The 19535-nt window shown below is 47.6% G+C and overlaps 6 protein-coding genes across 6 annotated transcripts; 4 read left to right on the top strand and 2 right to left on the bottom strand.

The window, feature by feature from the left end:
• Positions 1–628: 628 nt before the first annotated feature.
• EYB26_006704 (uncharacterized protein) lies at positions 629–1585 on the top strand (the record flags this gene model as incomplete). Its single annotated transcript, XM_054265980.1, has 1 exon — positions 629–1585. One exon carries the CDS (start codon positions 629–631, stop codon positions 1583–1585), a length of 957 nt encoding a protein of 318 aa, XP_054121955.1.
• Positions 1586–5539: 3954 nt separating this feature from the next.
• Positions 5540–8921, top strand: EYB26_006703 (uncharacterized protein; the record flags this gene model as incomplete). The annotated part of the gene is made up of 6 exons (XM_054265979.1): positions 5540–5924; positions 5977–6177; positions 6229–6891; positions 6941–7005; positions 7057–8170; positions 8221–8921. 6 exons carry the CDS (start codon positions 5540–5542, stop codon positions 8919–8921), a joined length of 3129 nt encoding a protein of 1042 aa, XP_054121954.1.
• Positions 8922–9432: 511 nt separating this feature from the next.
• Positions 9433–10783, bottom strand: EYB26_006702 (uncharacterized protein; the record flags this gene model as incomplete). Its single annotated transcript, XM_054265978.1, has 3 exons — positions 9433–10103; positions 10163–10724; positions 10781–10783. 3 exons carry the CDS (start codon positions 10781–10783, stop codon positions 9433–9435), a joined length of 1236 nt encoding a protein of 411 aa, XP_054121953.1.
• Positions 10784–14174: 3391 nt separating this feature from the next.
• EYB26_006701 (uncharacterized protein) lies at positions 14175–15047 on the top strand (the record flags this gene model as incomplete). The annotated part of the gene is made up of 2 exons (XM_054265977.1): positions 14175–14497; positions 14603–15047. 2 exons carry the CDS (start codon positions 14175–14177, stop codon positions 15045–15047), a joined length of 768 nt encoding a protein of 255 aa, XP_054121952.1.
• A 628-nt stretch (positions 15048–15675) lies between these two features.
• On the top strand, positions 15676–16856 carry EYB26_006700 (uncharacterized protein; the record flags this gene model as incomplete). The annotated part of the gene is made up of 4 exons (XM_054265976.1): positions 15676–15703; positions 15755–15940; positions 16004–16378; positions 16429–16856. The coding sequence occupies 4 exons, from the start codon at positions 15676–15678 to the stop codon at positions 16854–16856; spliced, it is 1017 nt and encodes a 338-aa protein (XP_054121951.1).
• A 189-nt stretch (positions 16857–17045) lies between these two features.
• EYB26_006699 (uncharacterized protein) lies at positions 17046–18897 on the bottom strand (the record flags this gene model as incomplete). The annotated part of the gene is made up of 5 exons (XM_054265975.1): positions 17046–17603; positions 17664–17893; positions 17955–18434; positions 18499–18556; positions 18619–18897. 5 exons carry the CDS (start codon positions 18895–18897, stop codon positions 17046–17048), a joined length of 1605 nt encoding a protein of 534 aa, XP_054121950.1.
• Positions 18898–19535: the final 638 nt, after the last annotated feature.

The raw sequence follows: 19535 nt of genomic DNA, 5'->3' as shown, positions 1-19535 counted from the left end.
ATACCTTTCTTCATTGATCTATTTTCATCCATATCGATACAAATTAGGGCTTATAATTCGGGTACTTCTCTCTCTCCTGATTGGCCAGTAGGAGGGAACTTCGGAGTCGGCCCCACTCATCCCAGCCTGGCTTAGTCCAACACCGAATCTCTTCAGACAACTGCACAATCTCCAACGATATCTCTTCTATGTTCCTGTCTTTTCATCCGTTTCGGCCGTATTTGAGATGTATAGTGTCAGGAGATCAGCTTGTGATCGTTGTCGAGATCAGAAATTGCGGTGCCGCCGCGAAAACGATGGCGCATGTCTTCGATGCAATCGTGCCGGAGCGACTTGTACGACAAGTAAAGCAAAGCCTATGGGACGGCCGTTACGGAGACCTCTGTTCAATAATATAGAACAATCTTATTTATGGATGCCTCTGGATACGCCACAAAAGACTCAAGCTAACAATCGTCACTCATTGAACGAAGTAACGTCTCCAAGTGCAACAACCCAGCAGAATGCTCTAAGAACATCACCAAAGATAGACACGCCACAACCTGAGGCAGACTCTGCAATATATCTGCAGCCCCAATCTTGGGACCCGATGATATCAGGTATACAGACAGACAACTTCTCTACCACGATGGACGACCTATTCTCCTTCCTAGGCCCGCCTCTTGAATCAAACGGCCACGATCTACTTCAAGGATTTCTTGACCAATCCACCACCCCTTCAGCTGGCCCTGAGGTATACCCGCCAACACCTCGAGACTCTGCACAACAAAGCCCCGGAGAAGATAAGAGTGTCTCAAGCCTCGAGTCTTCATATCCTAAAGATACACTATCCGCATTGTCGAGACTGAATCACTTCCTCACCGAGTGCCATTTGCTTCTACAAAACCAATCTTGCCCTCCTCCATGGCGAATATCGATGCCATACCTCAATCTACCGAATGACTCGAAACTCGATGAAAACCCGGTCGGGCTACTATTGCGAAGCACCGCGGAATTTATCGATATTGTCAGAACCTGGACCAAGTCTACGTCCAAGCAACCAACAGAATCCGAGAAGACAAAAGACAGGGTGAGCTCAACCAATTTCTGGCACATGCACCCCGCAAAATACACGCTTAACAAACCGACGATATTAATGATTATAACGACATATTTGTTGTTTATACGCATGTTTGACGTTATATTCTCCCGTCTAACCTTTGCTCTTCAAGAATTCCCCCACGAAGCTGCCAACGTTAGATGTGAGCCCGGCCTTCAACTTGGAGGGTTCTCTCTGCCACAGGGGTTCTTGTATATGAAGATCATTATACAAGCATTTGAGCATCAATTCGAACTTATGGATAACGCGTTGGGCTTGCCCGCAGAATACAGAATTTCAGCCTGTGGTAATCTCTCGGAAAGGCAGCACGACCCGCCTGGTGTGTTTGAAAACCCGAGATACCGGTCTTTACTGAAGTCTGTCGTGATAGAAGGACTGGAAGATGATGATCAGGAGGATGACACTGCAGAGCCGGATAACCATAACGCGGCCCTCCGGTTACGCGAGCAATTGGCCAAAATCAAGGAGCTTTTGCAGAACTTGTGAACGCCATATTCCGTGGGTAGTCTGACATCACTCTGAGACATTTTGCCTGTCGATAAACATCGGATGCATTGTGTCACCGTGTCCTGACAGATAATATCAATCATGAAATATATTTTGGCCGAGAAGTCGACTATCCAGGCAAGAAGACGACTCTTACTGTATGACAGTTACAGGGGGGATATTCCTTTTCTCGCTCAACCGGGCTTGAGAGTTTGACAATCGTATAATAACTGTAGCCCAACTTGCTTGAAAGTCGACGAGTCAAAGACATATCCCAAAGGACCCTTCCGTTCCAAGGTAGGGAACTCCATGCCCTCAAACACATAATAAAGTCCATGTTCCGCAATCAACGCGGTCAAAAATCCTAGCGTTGGTTTTTATGCAAGAAGCCTCGAGACGATCATATTGCGTATCTTCCTTGCTCACAAACTTTCAAAGTTGGCAATCGCCACTTCAATGAGAGCAGGGATTCTTGTTAAATTGATCTTGTTCTTATTATCTACACGGCAGGTCAACTGGGGGGCATGTACAAAAATCTATATTTCTAAAGTTCCATAGGCGTTACATGTAGGGATTGCTCCGGGCTATTTTCATGGTGACATATCACTACACTATATATATACTCAAATATATAATCCGAATACCTACCTCTCCATTTAAGCCTACCGAGGTTCATCAAGCCCAACCTTGAAAATTATAAATCATAGAATAGAAAAACGCAATTTCATGAACAGCAAAAGAAAACAGAGTAGACTTCGACAACGAATAAATAAATTTACACCACCACGACCCAGGGACACCCCCCCCAAAATCTTCCCTGAATGAACCCCACGCTCCTTAATGCCCATTAGTAATATTCTACACATGCCACCCAGGAAATAGAACATGTCATCCTCGCGGTCATCTTAATTTCCGAACCTTGATATCGTTACATACGTAGTACTAGTGGGCTACGCACCATCCATTCCAGACGTTTGTTGGGTGATCGATCGAATTCCACGGCAAGTCCAGAATTATCCTATCCCTGCCATTTATTAGGTACGGAAGAAATATTGGATAAATTTCCCCGCTGAGGGATCCAGTGTATTATTCATGTCCAACTTTCTGTTCGACCGGATTAATGGCATTCGTGCTTTGCAGTGCTGGACGTGGTGGAAGAATGAGACAAACATGCTGGATTGATCCTTGAATGTGATGAAAACGCATAGCATGTGTACTCCGCACACGTAGAAGCAAAGCCCGCGAGCAACGAATCCAACATTTACACTTGCGTGTTCGTTCTTCCTTGGAAATATACATACACAAATAAGCATCTAGGTACCTAGGTAGTGCGTGATGTCTCACTCGGGCTTTTATTGACATCAAGGAATTGCTGCATGTACAATCGCTTCCATATTGTCTTCCATGGAACTGGCACAGTTAAGCATCTCGGTTATGTATGTCTTAATCTGCACATTTTCGGTCACCAAACAATCCGAACCGGGTCAAGCCGACAGCTCCCAAATAGATTTGTATTGCCCGTCACGGAATAGTAGGGATTGGATTTCGAGACATTTTGTGGGTCTTTTTGATTCCTTCTTGCATTGTTAGGTTGTCGGGTTGTCGGGTTGTCGGGTTGTTGGGTCGTTGAGTTGTCGAGTTGGCGCCTCGGGGAAATGTGAGCCTTGGTTATGATGTTTTGTAACCCTGCTCTGTGAACTTGGAAATCTCTGGATATTCCAGTCTGAGAAGCGAATGTTCTCTCCCATCAAAAGTCTGGTAGATTAGTCCAACAACAAGGGTCACCACTCTATCTGTCTGTCCCCCACAGCAGAGTGTGCACTAAAGAATGTAAGTGCGCATAGTCCAAGACGGGCCGTTACAAACTCATAGTGCGACGCCACAGTCGGAGTGTTGTGGCTGGTGGGTTGGGACGGATCCGTTGATAGGACGACTCAAAATGTGGACTGAAGGTTGCTTCGTAGATGAAGAGATAATTGGACAATACCATACCACGTAACTAGTAGTTAGAGAGTTGGTTTAGATATAACGTGGCTGAAATAATGTTCTCGGCCCGTCGGAGCAACGACAACCAGCCATCGCTGCGGGTCTTGGCTCCAGCGCTTAATTTGTAGTCTGACTAGCGATTGGCCAACTCTGTTTCATACCCCTGTGTTTCAGACGTTGTACATCCGTCGGCTTCCATTGGATTTGCTGATCTGTAGCCGCTGACTGCCATACATAGCTACGGAGTACATGGTTAGTTAAGTTAGTTACGGAGTACGTAGTTACTGATGAGTCAAAAATAGTACGCCGCGTTAGCAGTTGATTTCTTCAGCATTTGGGTGGGCGCTCACTGGGCGTCAAGCTTCGTCCAGTCTGCGTCAAGAGATGTATTTATGGTTTCCCATTTTCAGGCTGTAGTTTGTTTTGTTTCGATTCAAGCTCATCGTTCTCAAGAACATGTCGTAGTAGTCGAATCCTGAAACGAGACTAGGCAACTATGTCGTATGACTGTATGACATGGGAGGGCGTTGCACAGCCATGATCCAAAGTAACGGAGGGATCGGGTTTATGGTTATCGTGTAAGGTACCAATATACTCCGTTAGCAGTTGGTCAGCAGAGATGCCGGGTGTTATTCGTACAAGTTGCCGTCTGTGATGTATTACTGTAGTGACGTGGTATCTACCGTGCAACATCCCGAAGATGACCTTTGGCAGTCATAGATGACGAGTGTAGCTGCCAACCAACATCCTTACGTTACCGTGCTGGTCATCTCAGACATGCATCTACAGGGAGTCCGAATAAATTAACGATGCTTGATTGTAGACCCATCGGTGAGACATGACCATCGAATGACAACCACGTTCCTGTGAGGGTCATCGGGGCGATCTGGATGTTGGTAGGGACATGGAGTATCCAGAGCTTGTTTCGCGATGGCACTCAACCGGCCAATGTCCGTGCAGGGTGCGTGACTGTGGGGTTCAGCGATGAAACAAATCATCAAATCGTCAGGAAGGAATAACTTAACCGAGTATACGACAGTCTCAGGTAGAGACAGAGGGTCGATGAGTAGTGTACTACGAGTATGGGGGAAGGCACACAGTCGGGCCGGGAAAAGAAAGCTCGATATTTGTTTGCTTCCAAAAAAGGAAGTCGCGACCAGGGCAAGCCCCACCGTCAAGTCCCAAAGAGGCAAGCGCGGTCGCATGTGGCAGGCGCCGCTAGGGACGCTCCTGCCAAGTACGGTGTACACCCCAAGACGGCGCTCTGATTGGCTTGTTTTATGCGCGAGGTGCTATTCATAGGATGCACCCTCGTCCAACAGCATCATCCCCAAGCCAGATCGAGCAAACATTTCGATTCTTCATCATACTCCGTACAGGAATAGATGCCCTCGATGGCCTTGTACTAGCCGTACGACATGCCCTATTTTAGTCTCCTAGACGAAAGTGTTAGCGCCACTCCGCTGATCGTCGATTCTCGACTGCTCGCTAATCAGAACGCCGACCAGGACTCCATTGGCGCCATAAATTACATGGATCAGAGCTATATCCATGATGAAGTCAAGCTACACTCCCCACAGTCCAGCCTACGGCCATGCAGATGCAATGCAATCCTCTCGTCCATCCCGGCTTCTGCTCTTATATTACGTTTATGCGCCCACTCCCTCTTCTTCATCCCCACTCGCTTTTCTCTCATCCTGTTATTCTCTCTTTTCTTCTTGTGCTACTGTCTCTGATTTCTGCTTTCATCAAGCTTATATATTCTCTTCTTGTTTCGCATTTCCTGGTTGGGTTCTTCAACTACAGAGTAGGCGTTTCGAGGAAGACCTTCGTTACTTTCCCCTCGAACTACGCAGCTGTTGATATCTGCCGATCACTCGCTTGCCCCAAGGCTTGTCTGTCGTTATAATCCCGTGAAGAACCACTTCTCGGAAGAGTTGGAAGACTACACAACTCAACTTAATCATAATGAAGGTGTCTGCGATCTTCGTGCTCCTGGCGAGCACTGCCCTTGCCCGCAAACCACAAACCACGCCATGCGATGATGACAAGACTACTGTTTCCGCCCCTCAACCTCAAAGCCCAAGCCTAAGTGTACAACCTCACTCCCAATGGCACAGCTCTGAGGCCTGGCAGCCATCCACTGAAGGCTGGAGCCCGCCCAACTCCCTCACCACTGTTCCGGGAGAGAGCAACACTGTCGTTCCTGTCACTCCCCCAGCTGAATCTCCTTCGCCCGCTGGTCTCAGCTCTCAGCCATGGATTCCCACAACAATCGCTGCTTCTGTTCCTGCTGTTCCAACCGGTGGTGTTACTACCAAGACCTCAACCTACACTACCACAACTTGCCCCGGTAAGTAATTTCCTCGGTTGTATCGAGAGAAAACACTAACATGTAATTTCAGTCGGAACAACTACATTTACTTCTGGTACCAGCACCATCACTGCACTCACTACTGGAACCGTCACCGTTATCGTGACAGACATCATTACATGCTCAAAGGAAGTCTGCCGTCCACACACTACTACCGTCACTCCAGTTACTACTGTCTGGTCTGAGATCTTTTCTACTGTTACTCGTACCTATACCACCACCACCTGTCCTGGTAAGTTCTAATACCGAGGCTTATGGGTTTTCTGTCTCTGACATACTCTAGTTGGCACGACTACTATTACATCCGGCTCCAGCACCATCACCTCGCTCACCACTGGAACCAGCACTATTGTCGTCACAGACACTGTGACTTGCACCACGGGTTCCTGCGCCCCTCACACTATCCCATCTGCTAGCGTTACTCTTCCTAGTGTGGCCATCACTTCCGTCTCTGGAACTACCATCGTTACCGGCGGCGTCTCTTCCAGCTCTCCAGTCGTGCCTGTCATCTCCAGCATTCCTGTTATACCCGTCATCTCCGGCACTCCTGTCATACCTGTCATCTCCAGCTCGCCAGTTGTACCCGTAGTCTCCAGCTCTGTGGTTGTACCCGCCGTATCCAGCTCTGTGGTTGTGCCTGTCGTATCCAGTTCTCCAGTTGTACCCGTCGTCTCCAGCACTCCTGTCATACCCGGTGTCTCTTCCATACCTACCGATGTTTCCCCCACTACGGCTTCTATCGGGACCAGCACTCCAGGAGTACCTGGTCTTTCTAGCACTCCTGCAGTCCCCGGAGTTTCTTCCTCGGTTCCAGTGGTCCCTAGCGGCTCCAGCAGTGTGCCCGGTGGATCTTCCTCAGTCCCTGTTATCAGCTCTGCTGCACCTACAACTGTTTCAGAAGTAATAACCACCAAGACTATCACTTACACGACCACCACCTGCCCAGGTATGCAATTTTCCTGTGGCCAAATGTATATTTACTAATTTGGAGATAGTTGGAACCACCACTGTCACTTCTGGCAGCAGCACTATTACCTCCGTGACGACTGGAACCAGCACTGTAAGTTCAAGAATGCCAACCTAATGAAGCAGCGCAGGACTGACAGGTTAGATTGTTGTGACTGCCACTGTGACCTGCACTAAGGAGGTCTGCCAACCACACACCGTTACTCCCACCAGTGTTGGTCCTACTGGCGTTGGTGCTACCAGCGTCAGCCCTACTGTTCCTGTCGTAACTGGATCTGGAACTCCAAGCCCTAGCTCAGTCGGACCTACCACTATTGCTCCTTCTGGCCCTGCAACAGAGCCCGTGACAACTAAGACCATCACCTTCATCACCACGACCTGCCCTGTTGGAACCACCACAATCACTTCAGGCTCTAGCACGATCACTTCTCTCACCACTGGAACCAGCAGCATCACTGTCACCCAGACCGTCACTTGCACAAAGGAGGTTTGCCAACCACACACTACTTCTTCCACTGCCCCCGGTGAGACCACTGTTCCAGTCACTGGTACCCCAGCTCCCACTTCAGTTGGGCCGACTTCGGTTCCTTCTTCAGAGTCTGCTCCTGGATCTGGCACCGTTCCCGTCGTGAGCGAAACAGTGACACCTGTGCCTAGCTCCGCTGGACCTACCGCTGTCGGACCAACCTCTGTGGCACCTACCACCGTGGCACCTATCACCGTCACTCCTTCTGGACCCGCTTCCGAGTCTATCACCACCAAGACCATCACCTTTATCACCACTACCTGCCCTGTTGGAACGACCACGATCACTTCAGGCTCTAGCACCATTACTTCCGTGACCACTGGCACTAGCAGCATCACTATTACCCAGACAGTGACCTGCACCAAGGAGGTGTGCCAGCCACATACGACTGGTGTGCCCACTGTTATCCCTACTACTGTTGTTCCCACCTCCGTCGCTCCTACGACTGTTGTCCCTACAACTGTTGTGCCTGATACCACTGTCCCTGGCGAGACTACGGTGCCCGGTGAGACCTCTGTACCTGGCGCGACCACCGTGCCCGCTGGAACCACTGTTCCGGCAGAAACTACTGTGCCTGCCGTCACCAGCGTTCCTGCTGAAACGAGCATTCCTGTTTCAACCATTACAGTCAGCCCCATCCCAGCGTTCTCTTCTGCCGGCGCCATCGGCACTTCATCCGCCCCAGAGTCCGTGGTTACCAAGACTCTGACCTATACTACTACCACCTGCCCTGGTATGTTACCTCGCCGTGAGTGCATCATATATTTGCTAACCTTGATATAGTTGGTACTACTATTTTCACTTCTGGATCTAGCACCGTAACTTCAGTTACCACTGGCACTAGCAGCATCGTTGTTACCCAGACTGTTACTTGCACCAAGGATGTTTGCCAGCCTCACACTTCGGTGGCTCCAACAGTAGCTACAGCAACCCCTACTCCAGTTGCTGTCACAATCACCTACACCACAACCACTTGCCCTGTGACTTACGTCCCTACCACAAGCGGAACTTCCACCTTCTCCATCCCCGTCACTGGAACAAGCACCATCGTTGTTACTGCAGTAACGACCTCTACTCCTCCTGCAGTGGTTGTGCCAAGCACGGCAACTGTCCCCATCGTTCCCGCCGGAACCACCATTGTCCCCCCTGGGGAAGAGACGACCAGCGTGGTCCCAGTTCCCGTTGGTGAATCTACCACTCTTGTCCCCGTCCCCGGCGGTGAATCCACCACCCTGGTTCCGGTTCCAGTTCCAACTTCCGTGTCTCTGGAAGGTACTACTATTGTCCCTCCCCCCGCTGGAATCACATCCACTGGTCCCGCTCCTTCATCCTTCAAGCCATCTCCCTCCTCTAAGCCTGCCTACACCCCTGGCTCCTCGACCACCACACCTGCCACCCCTCTCTTCACTGGTGCCGCCTCAGCCGTCAAGGTTGGTAAGGCCGGTGTCCTTGCTGGTGCTGTCGCCATCTTGGCTCTGATCTAGAGCTTATTTCGTTCTCTGTTCTATAAAATGTTGCATATGTTCTTTGTTTTGTTTCTTTTTCATTCCTCTTTTTAGAGGTAGCGACTGATTACGCTATTGTCTAATATCTATTTTTCACTTCTGAACATGACAGGTATGTTGTCTTGTATGTCATTACAACTTCTGTTCAGAAGCCCATTTTGACGATCTTATACGATCAAAAATCTGTTACCTCCGAAACTTGTACAGTCTCTAGAATTTCAAGTTCGTTTATATTTCTTATGAGTTTGATTACGTCTGCATTTGCATCTTGTACGCTTAAATGAGATTTGATATTTCACGTTTTTCATTTCTTTAGCAACTCAATAGTTCGAATCTATAGTCATAATCAACATCGAAATTACTCGTAGTAGATATATCTACATAAATCCTAAGACGTTCAAGCCTATTGAGATAGACAATTGACAGATCCTACTCCAAAACAGTAACAATCAAAAAATTTCCCAATTAACCGCCCTCCATTAGGGTATGTTTATGACAACCCTACAACCTCATAATTCCAATTACATACCGACGCATCCGCGCTCTCACTCAACACATCCTTCGTCCCATTCGCTACAGCCACCACATTCCCTCCACCATCCAGGACGCGAATATACTGTCCTCCGCCCGCTTGCAAACCTGGCACAGACTCATAATTGAGTCCTTGCACACCCGAAAACGAGCGAATCAAGTTATGATTGCTATACACTTCGATTGTATACGGGGTGTCCGACGCAGGTAAAATAACAGCGAAATTAACCGCATCCTTCGCCTGCTGATAATTCGTAATCGTACTCGCGCAACTCGCACTCGTCAAAAGCGTCCTATACCAAACCGCCCCCTCCGGCCCCCCACTCTGGCTCTCCATCTGCCCTACCTCCGTCGCCCCGTTTTTGTAGGCTGTAATAAACGGTTTGATAACCTGCTGCCAACCCGTATGATCATACCCATTCGCATAATTCCCCTCGTTCGTGCCGGCGATCTGCTCAGGCCAAAAATTTCCGACATAATGTGATTCGCCAGCGTCGTTCCAGGTTATGACTTCCACAAAGTCCGGTTGAAGGGCCAGGATTTGAGCCATGCGTTCTGGTAGATTGATTTCGCCGATGCGGTACCACTGTTGGTCTGAGCTGGTGTATTTGAATTGGAATGTCGACAGTGCTTCCCTCATCCTCTATCAGCCAACGAACCCGCCGTGAAAAAAAAAGGGAGGAACGCACGCATCATATAAACCTTTCCAACGCCATGTGCCTGCTCAATCAAACTCTCATCCACAGTATCACTCACATTCGCGGCCGCGGTCCCCGGACCAGGCCACGCGCTCTCCCAACTAAACGCACCATCCACCACAGGGAACGCATCGAAGAATCCCGTAGGGTAACCAGACCAATCATCGAAATTCGGCACAAAATAAGGCGTCACTCCCTGCGACACAAGGGGTTGAATGAATGACGAATCCCATTCGTCGTTGGTAGTCGACGCACCGCCACTGTATGTACTGACCCATGGACGTCCGTCGGAGGTAGTGTAGTATTGTGAGTGATTAGTGAATTGTGTCAGGAATGAGCCGAGGCTGTTAACGTCGAGGCCCCAGGACATGTCGAAAGACAGAAACATTTTGAAGCTTGTGCCCGAGGCGGCGTCGAGGAGGTAAGTGATTGCGTCCGCGTTCCAGGTGTCCGTGGCGCTGATGGTGTGCGTATTGAGTGCGAAGCCGTCGAAACCAGCGGCGATGGCATCGGATATGTCTTGGGATGCCTCGGTGGAGGTCATTGTGCCTACCTACAAAGTCGTTAGATGGAGAGAGATTTGCTTCGAATGTTTAGAGGTATACATACCATGTAATGCGCAAACACGGCTCTGCTGGCCGCGAGCCTGGTTAGGGCTAACAGGGCAATGAGTAGAGATATCATTCTTTCCCCTTTGCTCGTTTTCGATTAAGGGTTGACCATGAATTTCCACAGAATCTCTGTGGATCTAATTTCTGACTTTTTGCATTTATTTCCTTTCGAATGAGTGAAACCATGTTCGTTTACATATATACCAAGACAGCTACCCCGCCTCGATACATCCAACTTATGTACCTATACCCTGATCCTCTGACGTCTCATGATCACCCCCATTCCATTGCTACATTGCATACCCTACCACGTAGTAACCATGCAGTCGCTCTTCCAAGTCTCCAGCAGTTCCTGTTTGGAAGAAATACCATCACGAACCCCTCCACAGTACCACCAATGGGGAGCTTTCCCCAGCTGGCGAAGTGAATTGACGCAAACTGGTTACATCACCAAAACATGAAGCCCCTTCCAACTTTGGTCAGCTCATCTACTACATCTAATAAACCACGTTATTGATGGCGCGTGGTTTCTGACCAGCATCTTTGATTTGTGTCTGATATCAAATTGGGTTGAGGACACAATGATCGACGTTAGCTTTGCATTTAATCTATCTATAACTTAACTTGTAGGCTCGTCCCGGAGTCTAGGTACGCAGCCAGCTCGGGAAGATCTGCTACTTTCTTCTTAGGTACCCTTATCCAACCTTTTCGGCAGTTTCGGTTTGTTGTTTGTTTCTTGGTTCAAAGTTGAGGGTGTATGTTCAGGTGGGGAGGGGGGCAAAAAAAAAGCCCCTCCTGGTTACATACGTACAAGGGTTCAATGTGCCTAGTACAAGACTCGGGAATGGGTGTCAGGTCTGGGAAATGTTGACCTATCAGATCAAAGGTGGCTGTTGAATGGCTTTTGATCTTGGTTATTTGAGCCTATGATGTATTAAGTGCATGGGTCGATTTGGAGCTCACCAACTGGTTAGACATACCGTCTCCAGCCTGCACGTTAGAGTTGGCCGTACACATATTTTCGACAGAAACCAGGACATAGATCTGATAGGTAGAGTTTTGGTCTTATGGATAACATTTTACCAGTATTATATCGATGGCTATGACTCATGGTCAGTAAATGCAGTAGAGTCCCACCCTATCTATTCTTATTGCTCTTTCTTGGCTAAGAGCTACATAGTTACAGCTACAAGGTATTATCCTGATAAGAATACTCGAGACGATACTTCTCCAGCCCAACACCCCTCCGCCACCCCCCTCACCCAGTTGCAGTAACACACGCCTACTGGCGCCCCTCCGAGTTCGTGCAAGATTACTTCTACAAACCTTCAAACAGGTAGCTTGGCATTTATCATTCAAATAAGCACGCAGTTGCCCGGCCTAGCCGACGTATTCTAAATGTCATTTGACAGCCAAAAAAGCAGGGATACTTATTTGTCGGGTTTCTAGAAATCCGATCCGCTCGGTTGGAGTGGAAATGATCAACGGCCGAGATCTTTACTCAAGTGTGACCATGAGCTGGGGTAGAATGGTCCCATGACTTGAGATCGGTAACATTGAGGACATCTGAGCTATGTACAGTTACATGCGGTCTAGGTGCATGGAATTGGGGTGCGAATGACGTGTTTTTGTTCTTGTGAAACGTTACGGACACGCCGGCTGGTGCTACGTTATTGGCTGAGGGCAAGGGTTCAAATTCTGACCGCAGAATCAGAATCATATATTCATGAGAGATTAAAAATAATTAAGTCACTGTATCAACCAAACCCTTCAACACACTGGCAAGTTGAGGGATCCGACTTTCGTTGCGTTGGTGCTTCCAGTTCCATCATGGCGTGATTTGCCTCCAGTCATATAGCTGTTAGCAGATCGCCAGCTTAGGGTTATGGATATACATATCACCCCAAACGTACTCGTACACAAACGCTTCTTTTGGCGGAAGTGGGAGACTAGGAGCCCCTATAAGGGACCCTAACACTTCTTGAGAGTACGTGGTCGGTCTCCAGGGGCATTGGTAGACACTACGGGCTAGTCGCGGCTTGAGGCTTTGAGAAGGGCTAGCCCTATTCGACCAAATGATTACCGTAAACCATTAAGTATTTCAGAAGCCATCGGGACAAGATGTTATACAACTCTCGCAATACTACTTGGTCAAAACGATAGAATCAACTAACAACCTTGTATGCTTGGCTTCCAACAATGATCCGGGCGATCGTACAGCATACGGCAGCCGACGGGAGGAAAGCCCATGCAGTGAACAGAGTCGCAGATGGTCGCCACTTAAATTCGCAAGAGATCGATCTCGTAGGCATAGAATCTGACCATTAGAGAAGAGTTCCAGCTCAAGAGCAAACAATTGCAAGGAATATGAAACAGAGAATTTAGAAAGAGGATTTCATGCATTAGTGAGAATTTCATGTCTAAAGCCTACCAATCAACGATTGGGTCGTCCCGATTTACCACTTCGACTGAAACGTAGTGAGTATACCCAAGCGCTTATCGTGGTAGTTGGTTAACTAGTTAATCTATCTAGGTATATAACTTACTTAGCGACATGATTAGATTTATTCCTGTAAGAAGGTTAGAAGGGAGTACGTTATGGCTGTTCTAAGTGGCTAAGGTTAGACGCCGTGCCCTGCCTGCATATCAATCGGGTATCGTCCATGTCTATTTTTGTACCTATGCAAAGAACCATACTCAACGAATTGCACTAGTAAGATAATTTTAGATAATGGCAGATCGTTGAGAGGCACCCATTTGGTTATGTCACCACTGCAGTACCATGCGGCGCAGTGCTTGCATACCATCATACCCGTCATACTTGAGTCAAGTCTGGCTCTACAGTCTACACACTATGTAATATCACCCAATCGCCGAGTCAGTGTGCATTTAACTGCCCAGAATTGCCATTCGATAACCCACTACTAGTAAGAAAACCAGCCATGTAGAGCTGGCTGTGTAAAGTACACCATTAAATTTCATAGAGTAAGCCCATTTATTGGCTACTAGCGTCTCAGCTGTAACGCCTCTAAAATTATAGCTCGGGGCACTATCACTATTACTAGCGTCTAGCTACCAGGTTGCTTGGTCTGACGCTGTCAAGATTGATGTTAATGTAATTGCCCACAGGGGCGCATGGTCTCTATTATCTGGCATAGGCTGCCTTATATATTTGTGTGTACTACAGTAGAACTGTGTGCGCCATTTTATCAAGGGGGTTACTTGGCCAATACCCACAATGAGGGCTGGTCGATAAGCATATTTCTGCGCCGCAATAACCGAGCCATAACATAACGTCTGTCAATATCTGCGAGTAGCCTTTTCATCCTCATGTTGTTCAAGACAAGCGCAACTTTCTTTCCGTATCCTCATACGAACTATCAGCAGACAACATGAGCAAGCATTTCTCCCTGAAAGATGCAAAATTGCCATGGAACCGCGATTGGGACGGTCTTCAGGTGGTCCATGACCAAAACGCCGATGGTCTCCAAGCAGTCCATGATCAAAGGTCGGATGGGCTTCAGGCAATGTATCCTCGCGGCTCTCCCGGTTATATTCCGCCCTCACAAGTCGGCAATGATGAAAAAGAAGGGACGAGAAGAATATGCGGCTTGCGGGCGACAACTTTTTGGCTTGTATGTATTATTGTGATACTCATCGTCGGCGGCGCAGTGGGTGGTGGTGTAGGGGGTGTGTTAGCAAGCAAGAAATCAAAGTACGTTGCAAGATTTTTCTCTTTGAACACTTTAAGAAAGATTTAAAAAAGGAATAAGAGGTGAAAAGATACAATAACGAATAATGTTTTCTAACTGAATAGTAGCTCCTCAACAACAAGCCAAACGCCATCCAATACAACCACACCAACTCCGGCGAGTACTGCCATCTCAGCGACGTCAAGTACGGCAAGCAATACGACAAGCTCGACACCATCAAGCACAGCCATCCCCATATCAACCGATATATGCCCCAGCGCCAACGGCACAACGCACACGGAGAGTCTTGGACCCCTCCAGTACCGCATTATTTGCGACTCTGATTTCAGTGGCAGCGGAAAGGAGACATTATCGTCGATTGTGCTGGCAACATTCGATCAGTGTCTGAGTATGTGCAATACAATGAACTATTTTCAGAGCCGGACAGACGTTGGATGCACTTACAACGTTCAAGGGACGGGCTCGCAGACGCCTGGTACTTGCTGGTGTTTGGGAGGGAAGAGCAAGACTATTGTCTCGAATGTAGGGAATGTCATTGCGGTTCCTATTTGAATTAACTATACTGTACATTAATGAGTTTAAGCATTCCCTTTTGAAAAATGTTTATACACTAGTGCCTGGGGGGTAGTGTGGATTCCATACACGAAGCATACGATTCCAGATATCGTAGAGTGCTTCTGCACTTGTGAAGAATCAGAAAGTCATGCAAAATTATACATTTGCCCATCTTGCCAAGATATTGCTTCTTACTCCATTTCAAATGACTGTCCTGATCCTGGAGATTTTTGATTTGACGCGCAGCCTCCTCAAGTCCATCACAGAGATCGTTTTTTTTTTCTTTTCTCAAAAAGACAACGATTTGGAAACTCTACCCTATATTCGAACGAGAACCTGTTGTACAGTACAGCCAAAATCACATATCGTTGTTCATGTCATCAGCACTCGGCCGCGGATGGATAACTAGCTCCATACGGTAGATAGGTAACTACCTAGGGCAAACTGATAAGCACACCACCCGCGACCGAGAATTTAATGGTTTCACACTTAAAAGGCAGTGGTGTCACATATTCATTTGCTTTATTGTTTTTCTTTCCCCAAGGCACACAAAACCGATTACTACCTAGATCCTGGTTACTCGTTATCTTATAACTTCGCTCTCGTCGACCACCACTGGGGTAAAATGGAGCCCCCAATCATTGATTTTGCGCGTAAGCAACGAAAACTTCCAAGACGATAGGCTTGTACTGATTCGAAGCCAGCATTCTACGGTCCGGAATGTGCTGCAAAAGAGAATCTTGTCAGGGAACTGAAGCATGCCTGTCAGGAATTTGGTTTCTTTCAACTTGTCAATCATGCGGTTTCATCCGATTTACAAGATTCTATCCTTCGCCAAAGTAAAAAGCTGTTTGACCTGCCAATCGAAGTCAAAGAGAGATATAGTAAAGGTAGACCACCAACGTTCCGCTTTTCAGAAATAAGTTGCCGTGACCGCTGACGGAGGACGAAAGACATTGGAGGCTTCAATCGCGGATACGAGCGTCTTAGGGCTCAGAATTTCGAGAAACGAACAAAAGGAGATTTGAAAGAAGGCTTCTACCTTGCCAAAGATTTACCGCTTAATGATCCATATGTGATGGGGAAAAAATTTGGTCAAGGGCCAAACAAGTACCCGGAAGAACTTAGCAACCCTACAGACTTTCGAAATGTGGTAGATGGTTATCACAGTGTACTCACATCGCTAGCAATGGGGATTCTACAAATGCTTGCTCGGACCCTAGACTTGGATGAAAATACTTTCAGCGAATTCTGCCAGCACCCGGTTGCTGTGCTCCGTCTGCTTCACTACCCTCCTCAGGAGCCCGATGCATCAGAGTTAGAGAGAGGCAAGTCTCTTGGTCTTTTCTCATGCCGAGTTTGCTAATGAATGACCCAGGAATTGGTGCCCACACAGATTTCGGCGCCATAACGATCTTACTGCAAGACACAGTAGGCGGCCTACAGGTGTGGAACAACACTTCTTCTCAATGGATTGATGTTACCCCAGTCCCAGGGGCCTATGTGGTCAACCTAGGTAACATGATGATGCGATGGACAAACGATCGATACCTTTCTACCTTGCACCGGGTAATCAATAAAAGTGGAAAAGAGCGCTTTAGTGTACCATTCTTCTTTTCTGGAAACCCTGACTACACAATCCGCTGCCTGCCCAGCTGTGAGTATGGTCAGGAAGGAGCAAAGTACCCCCCTATTACAGTGGGTGAATGGATGGCCGGGCGTTATGCGGACACCTACGGTACATCGGACGAGAATGCTATTGGGGAACTTCGCAAGGAACCAGAAGCCGGGAAAATGGAAAGCTAGCTAAGTTGCGATTTCCTCAATCATGGCAGTAGTTCAATGTTATTGGGGATGCGACCCAAATATTGCAAGGTTGATTACCCTGTCTTGCCTACATCTTCAGCTAAGAGGATTTGGAAATCAGAGCCGTCGTCTCCAACCAATCCTGCCGATGTTTTATATCTTTTATATCCATTTTGACATAATCTGATTCTATACACTGTATAACATATCCATTGTAAAACCCAAGATTGCAGCATCCCTAGAAAGCCAATCCACAAAGGAGTTACCATTGAGCTCAGTAGAAGCCACTCCACCCGACCCTCTACCTGAGTCCGGATCGTTCTTCTCAACACGGGATATAATTTCCTGAAGATTGAATTCTGTGTCATCGCCTCTTTCTACACTCCTATCCAGTTCCAAGAGAGTGTTTATCAGGGAGACACCTCGTTTCGCGATCCGGCTCTTGGTCTGGTTTTGTTGGAGAAAGTTCGAGCTCTTTAATGACAGGCCACGTATTTCTTTTTGGTCAAGCAACTGTGGACCGGTACCCCTTGAAAATATAAGTTCGAATAGAAGCCACACTACCGTCGTCAAAACTTGTGTGTTTACTGTCCACAGGCTCCTGACAATGGATGTGTAAGGGCCCTCTGGTAGCGAAAGTATTGTGGCAAGACTCCGGCGCATAATTGGGAGACACGAAACCTTGGTATATGCGAACCATGGATCCTTGAAGCTGGGAATTTGAAAATGTCGATGTATCGAGTAGAACTATTTAACAGATAAGTCAACCACTATTCTATCCACCCGGGCTTATAGATATCATCGTACTTTATGTGCATATGAAAGCGATAACACCTCCCGCTGCTGTCGGATATGAGTAGGAAGCTCATGGTCTCTAGATGCATTCCTGAAAAAACTCGGCATCTTATCCATCAACTCTCTCATCTCACGATCAGACTGTATCACTTCTCCATACAACTTGTGAAGGCCACCTTCAACTGCATTTGGGTGACCTTGTTGACACAGTTGGTCTTGCGTTTTCCAAATCAAAACAGCCACTGCCATGAATATTACAAGTTAGCATGATACCTTTTATGGTACAGCGATGGGTGGACTAACCATGGTTAAGCACCATAGTATAACTTCCTTGCGTGTAGTGCTCCTGGTCATGGTCAATAACAGCGTTTGAGGAAAACATGAGAGATGGCTCTTCTCCACAGTTCTTCGGCATTGGAGTGTTGAATTGCGTTGGGTGGATATTGTATGTGTTATTGAAAGGGATTTGCAGCCAGTCTTGCCGGACTAAGAACCACCAGACACGCTTGGAGATCTCGCGGTCAATGAGACGTTGTTGCATGGCCCGCGGAGACTCTTCAACTGTATTGGTATTTTCTCTTGGGTCGGATCCAAGACGATGGAGACAGAGACACTGCGCTATTCGGACTGCACTCGCTAGTAACACAGATATTCTGTCAGACTGTCCAATGTTGTGGCCAATATATATAAGTAGGCATATTGCTTGGATGCTGAAAAGATTGTGATTAACCATAAAGTCGGCATCATTAAGACTGTCGATGCTCTTCTGATAGCATATTTCGGCTAGACTATCTATGAGCTCATGCGCTAGCAAGTACTAGTGTCGATGCCGCCGAGAGAGACTTACGAGGAAGATGAATGTCGAGTTCTTGGAGTAGCAAGGGATCCATATGGTAGAGAGTTACCTGTGCATTTCTCTATCAGCCACACCATCGTGAAAGTTTATCCCGGTCGCCTATAAGCTTACCGCTAGCATGGCGTAGTATAAGCCAACCCATGACCCTTCAATTTGAGTTGGATCGGCGAATGATTGCTCACACTGCTTGCGAAAGGTGGGTAAGTGCACGACATTATGGATCCAAGAAATCGACTCTTCGTGATAAAGCATTATTGCCCTGATTTTCTCAAGAGTTAAAAGTGGATCAAAAGTCTCAACCGTGTTGCTGTCTCTGCCTGAGTGTTGAGGCTGTCCAACTTTTGCGACCTGTATCACACGCTGGCGGTTGAGGGCCAAGAACTCCAGCATTACCGCTGCATCCTGGGCGATGTTTTCCACGGGTTTCTGCCTTGGTCGATTTAATGGAGCATGAGATCTCGCAATCTGTATGCCATCGGATGCTGTAGGAGTAGATTGCGGAGGTGATAGGACAGAGGAAGAAATAACTGAAGCTGGAGTATTCCTTGAAGCGTGACTCAAGTCATTGTTTGTTGTAGGCGATTCAGTTCTTGTTGTTCGGCAAGATCGTCTTCCAGCTACTGACTCGCTCTCAGGGCGACGCCGACATAGCTGCTCAATACCTCGTTCGATACATGCCGAGCAGGGAATCTGTTTGGAGCAGCGCAACTTTCTACGCGTGCATTCAATACAAGAATATGCGGGGCGTGGACGTTTTCTACGCGCCGTAGATGGCGCTGACAATCTACACGGATCCATTATTTATCGATGTATGATAAGTATCTTCAGTACCAAATTGAGTTCTCGAGAGATGGAAGATGGGAGATCTTATCAGTCCGTCTCGGCCGCGGGTCGATGATACGCCCGGAAAGAGCCGAGACTACCAAATTAGGGTTTTAGGCAGTTAGGGCTAGGGCTAGGGCTTGAAGGGTTGCTGGAATTGTGACCGTAGATAGTCAAGCAAATTGAAGTCAAGATTAATTCTTAAT

This window comes from Talaromyces marneffei, chromosome 5 (assembly GCF_009556855.1).
Source record: "Talaromyces marneffei chromosome 5, complete sequence".
Taxonomy (NCBI): domain Eukaryota; kingdom Fungi; phylum Ascomycota; class Eurotiomycetes; order Eurotiales; family Trichocomaceae; genus Talaromyces; species Talaromyces marneffei.
Note: the sequence above shows the minus strand (reverse complement) of the source record. Positions and strands in the feature narration are given on the sequence as shown.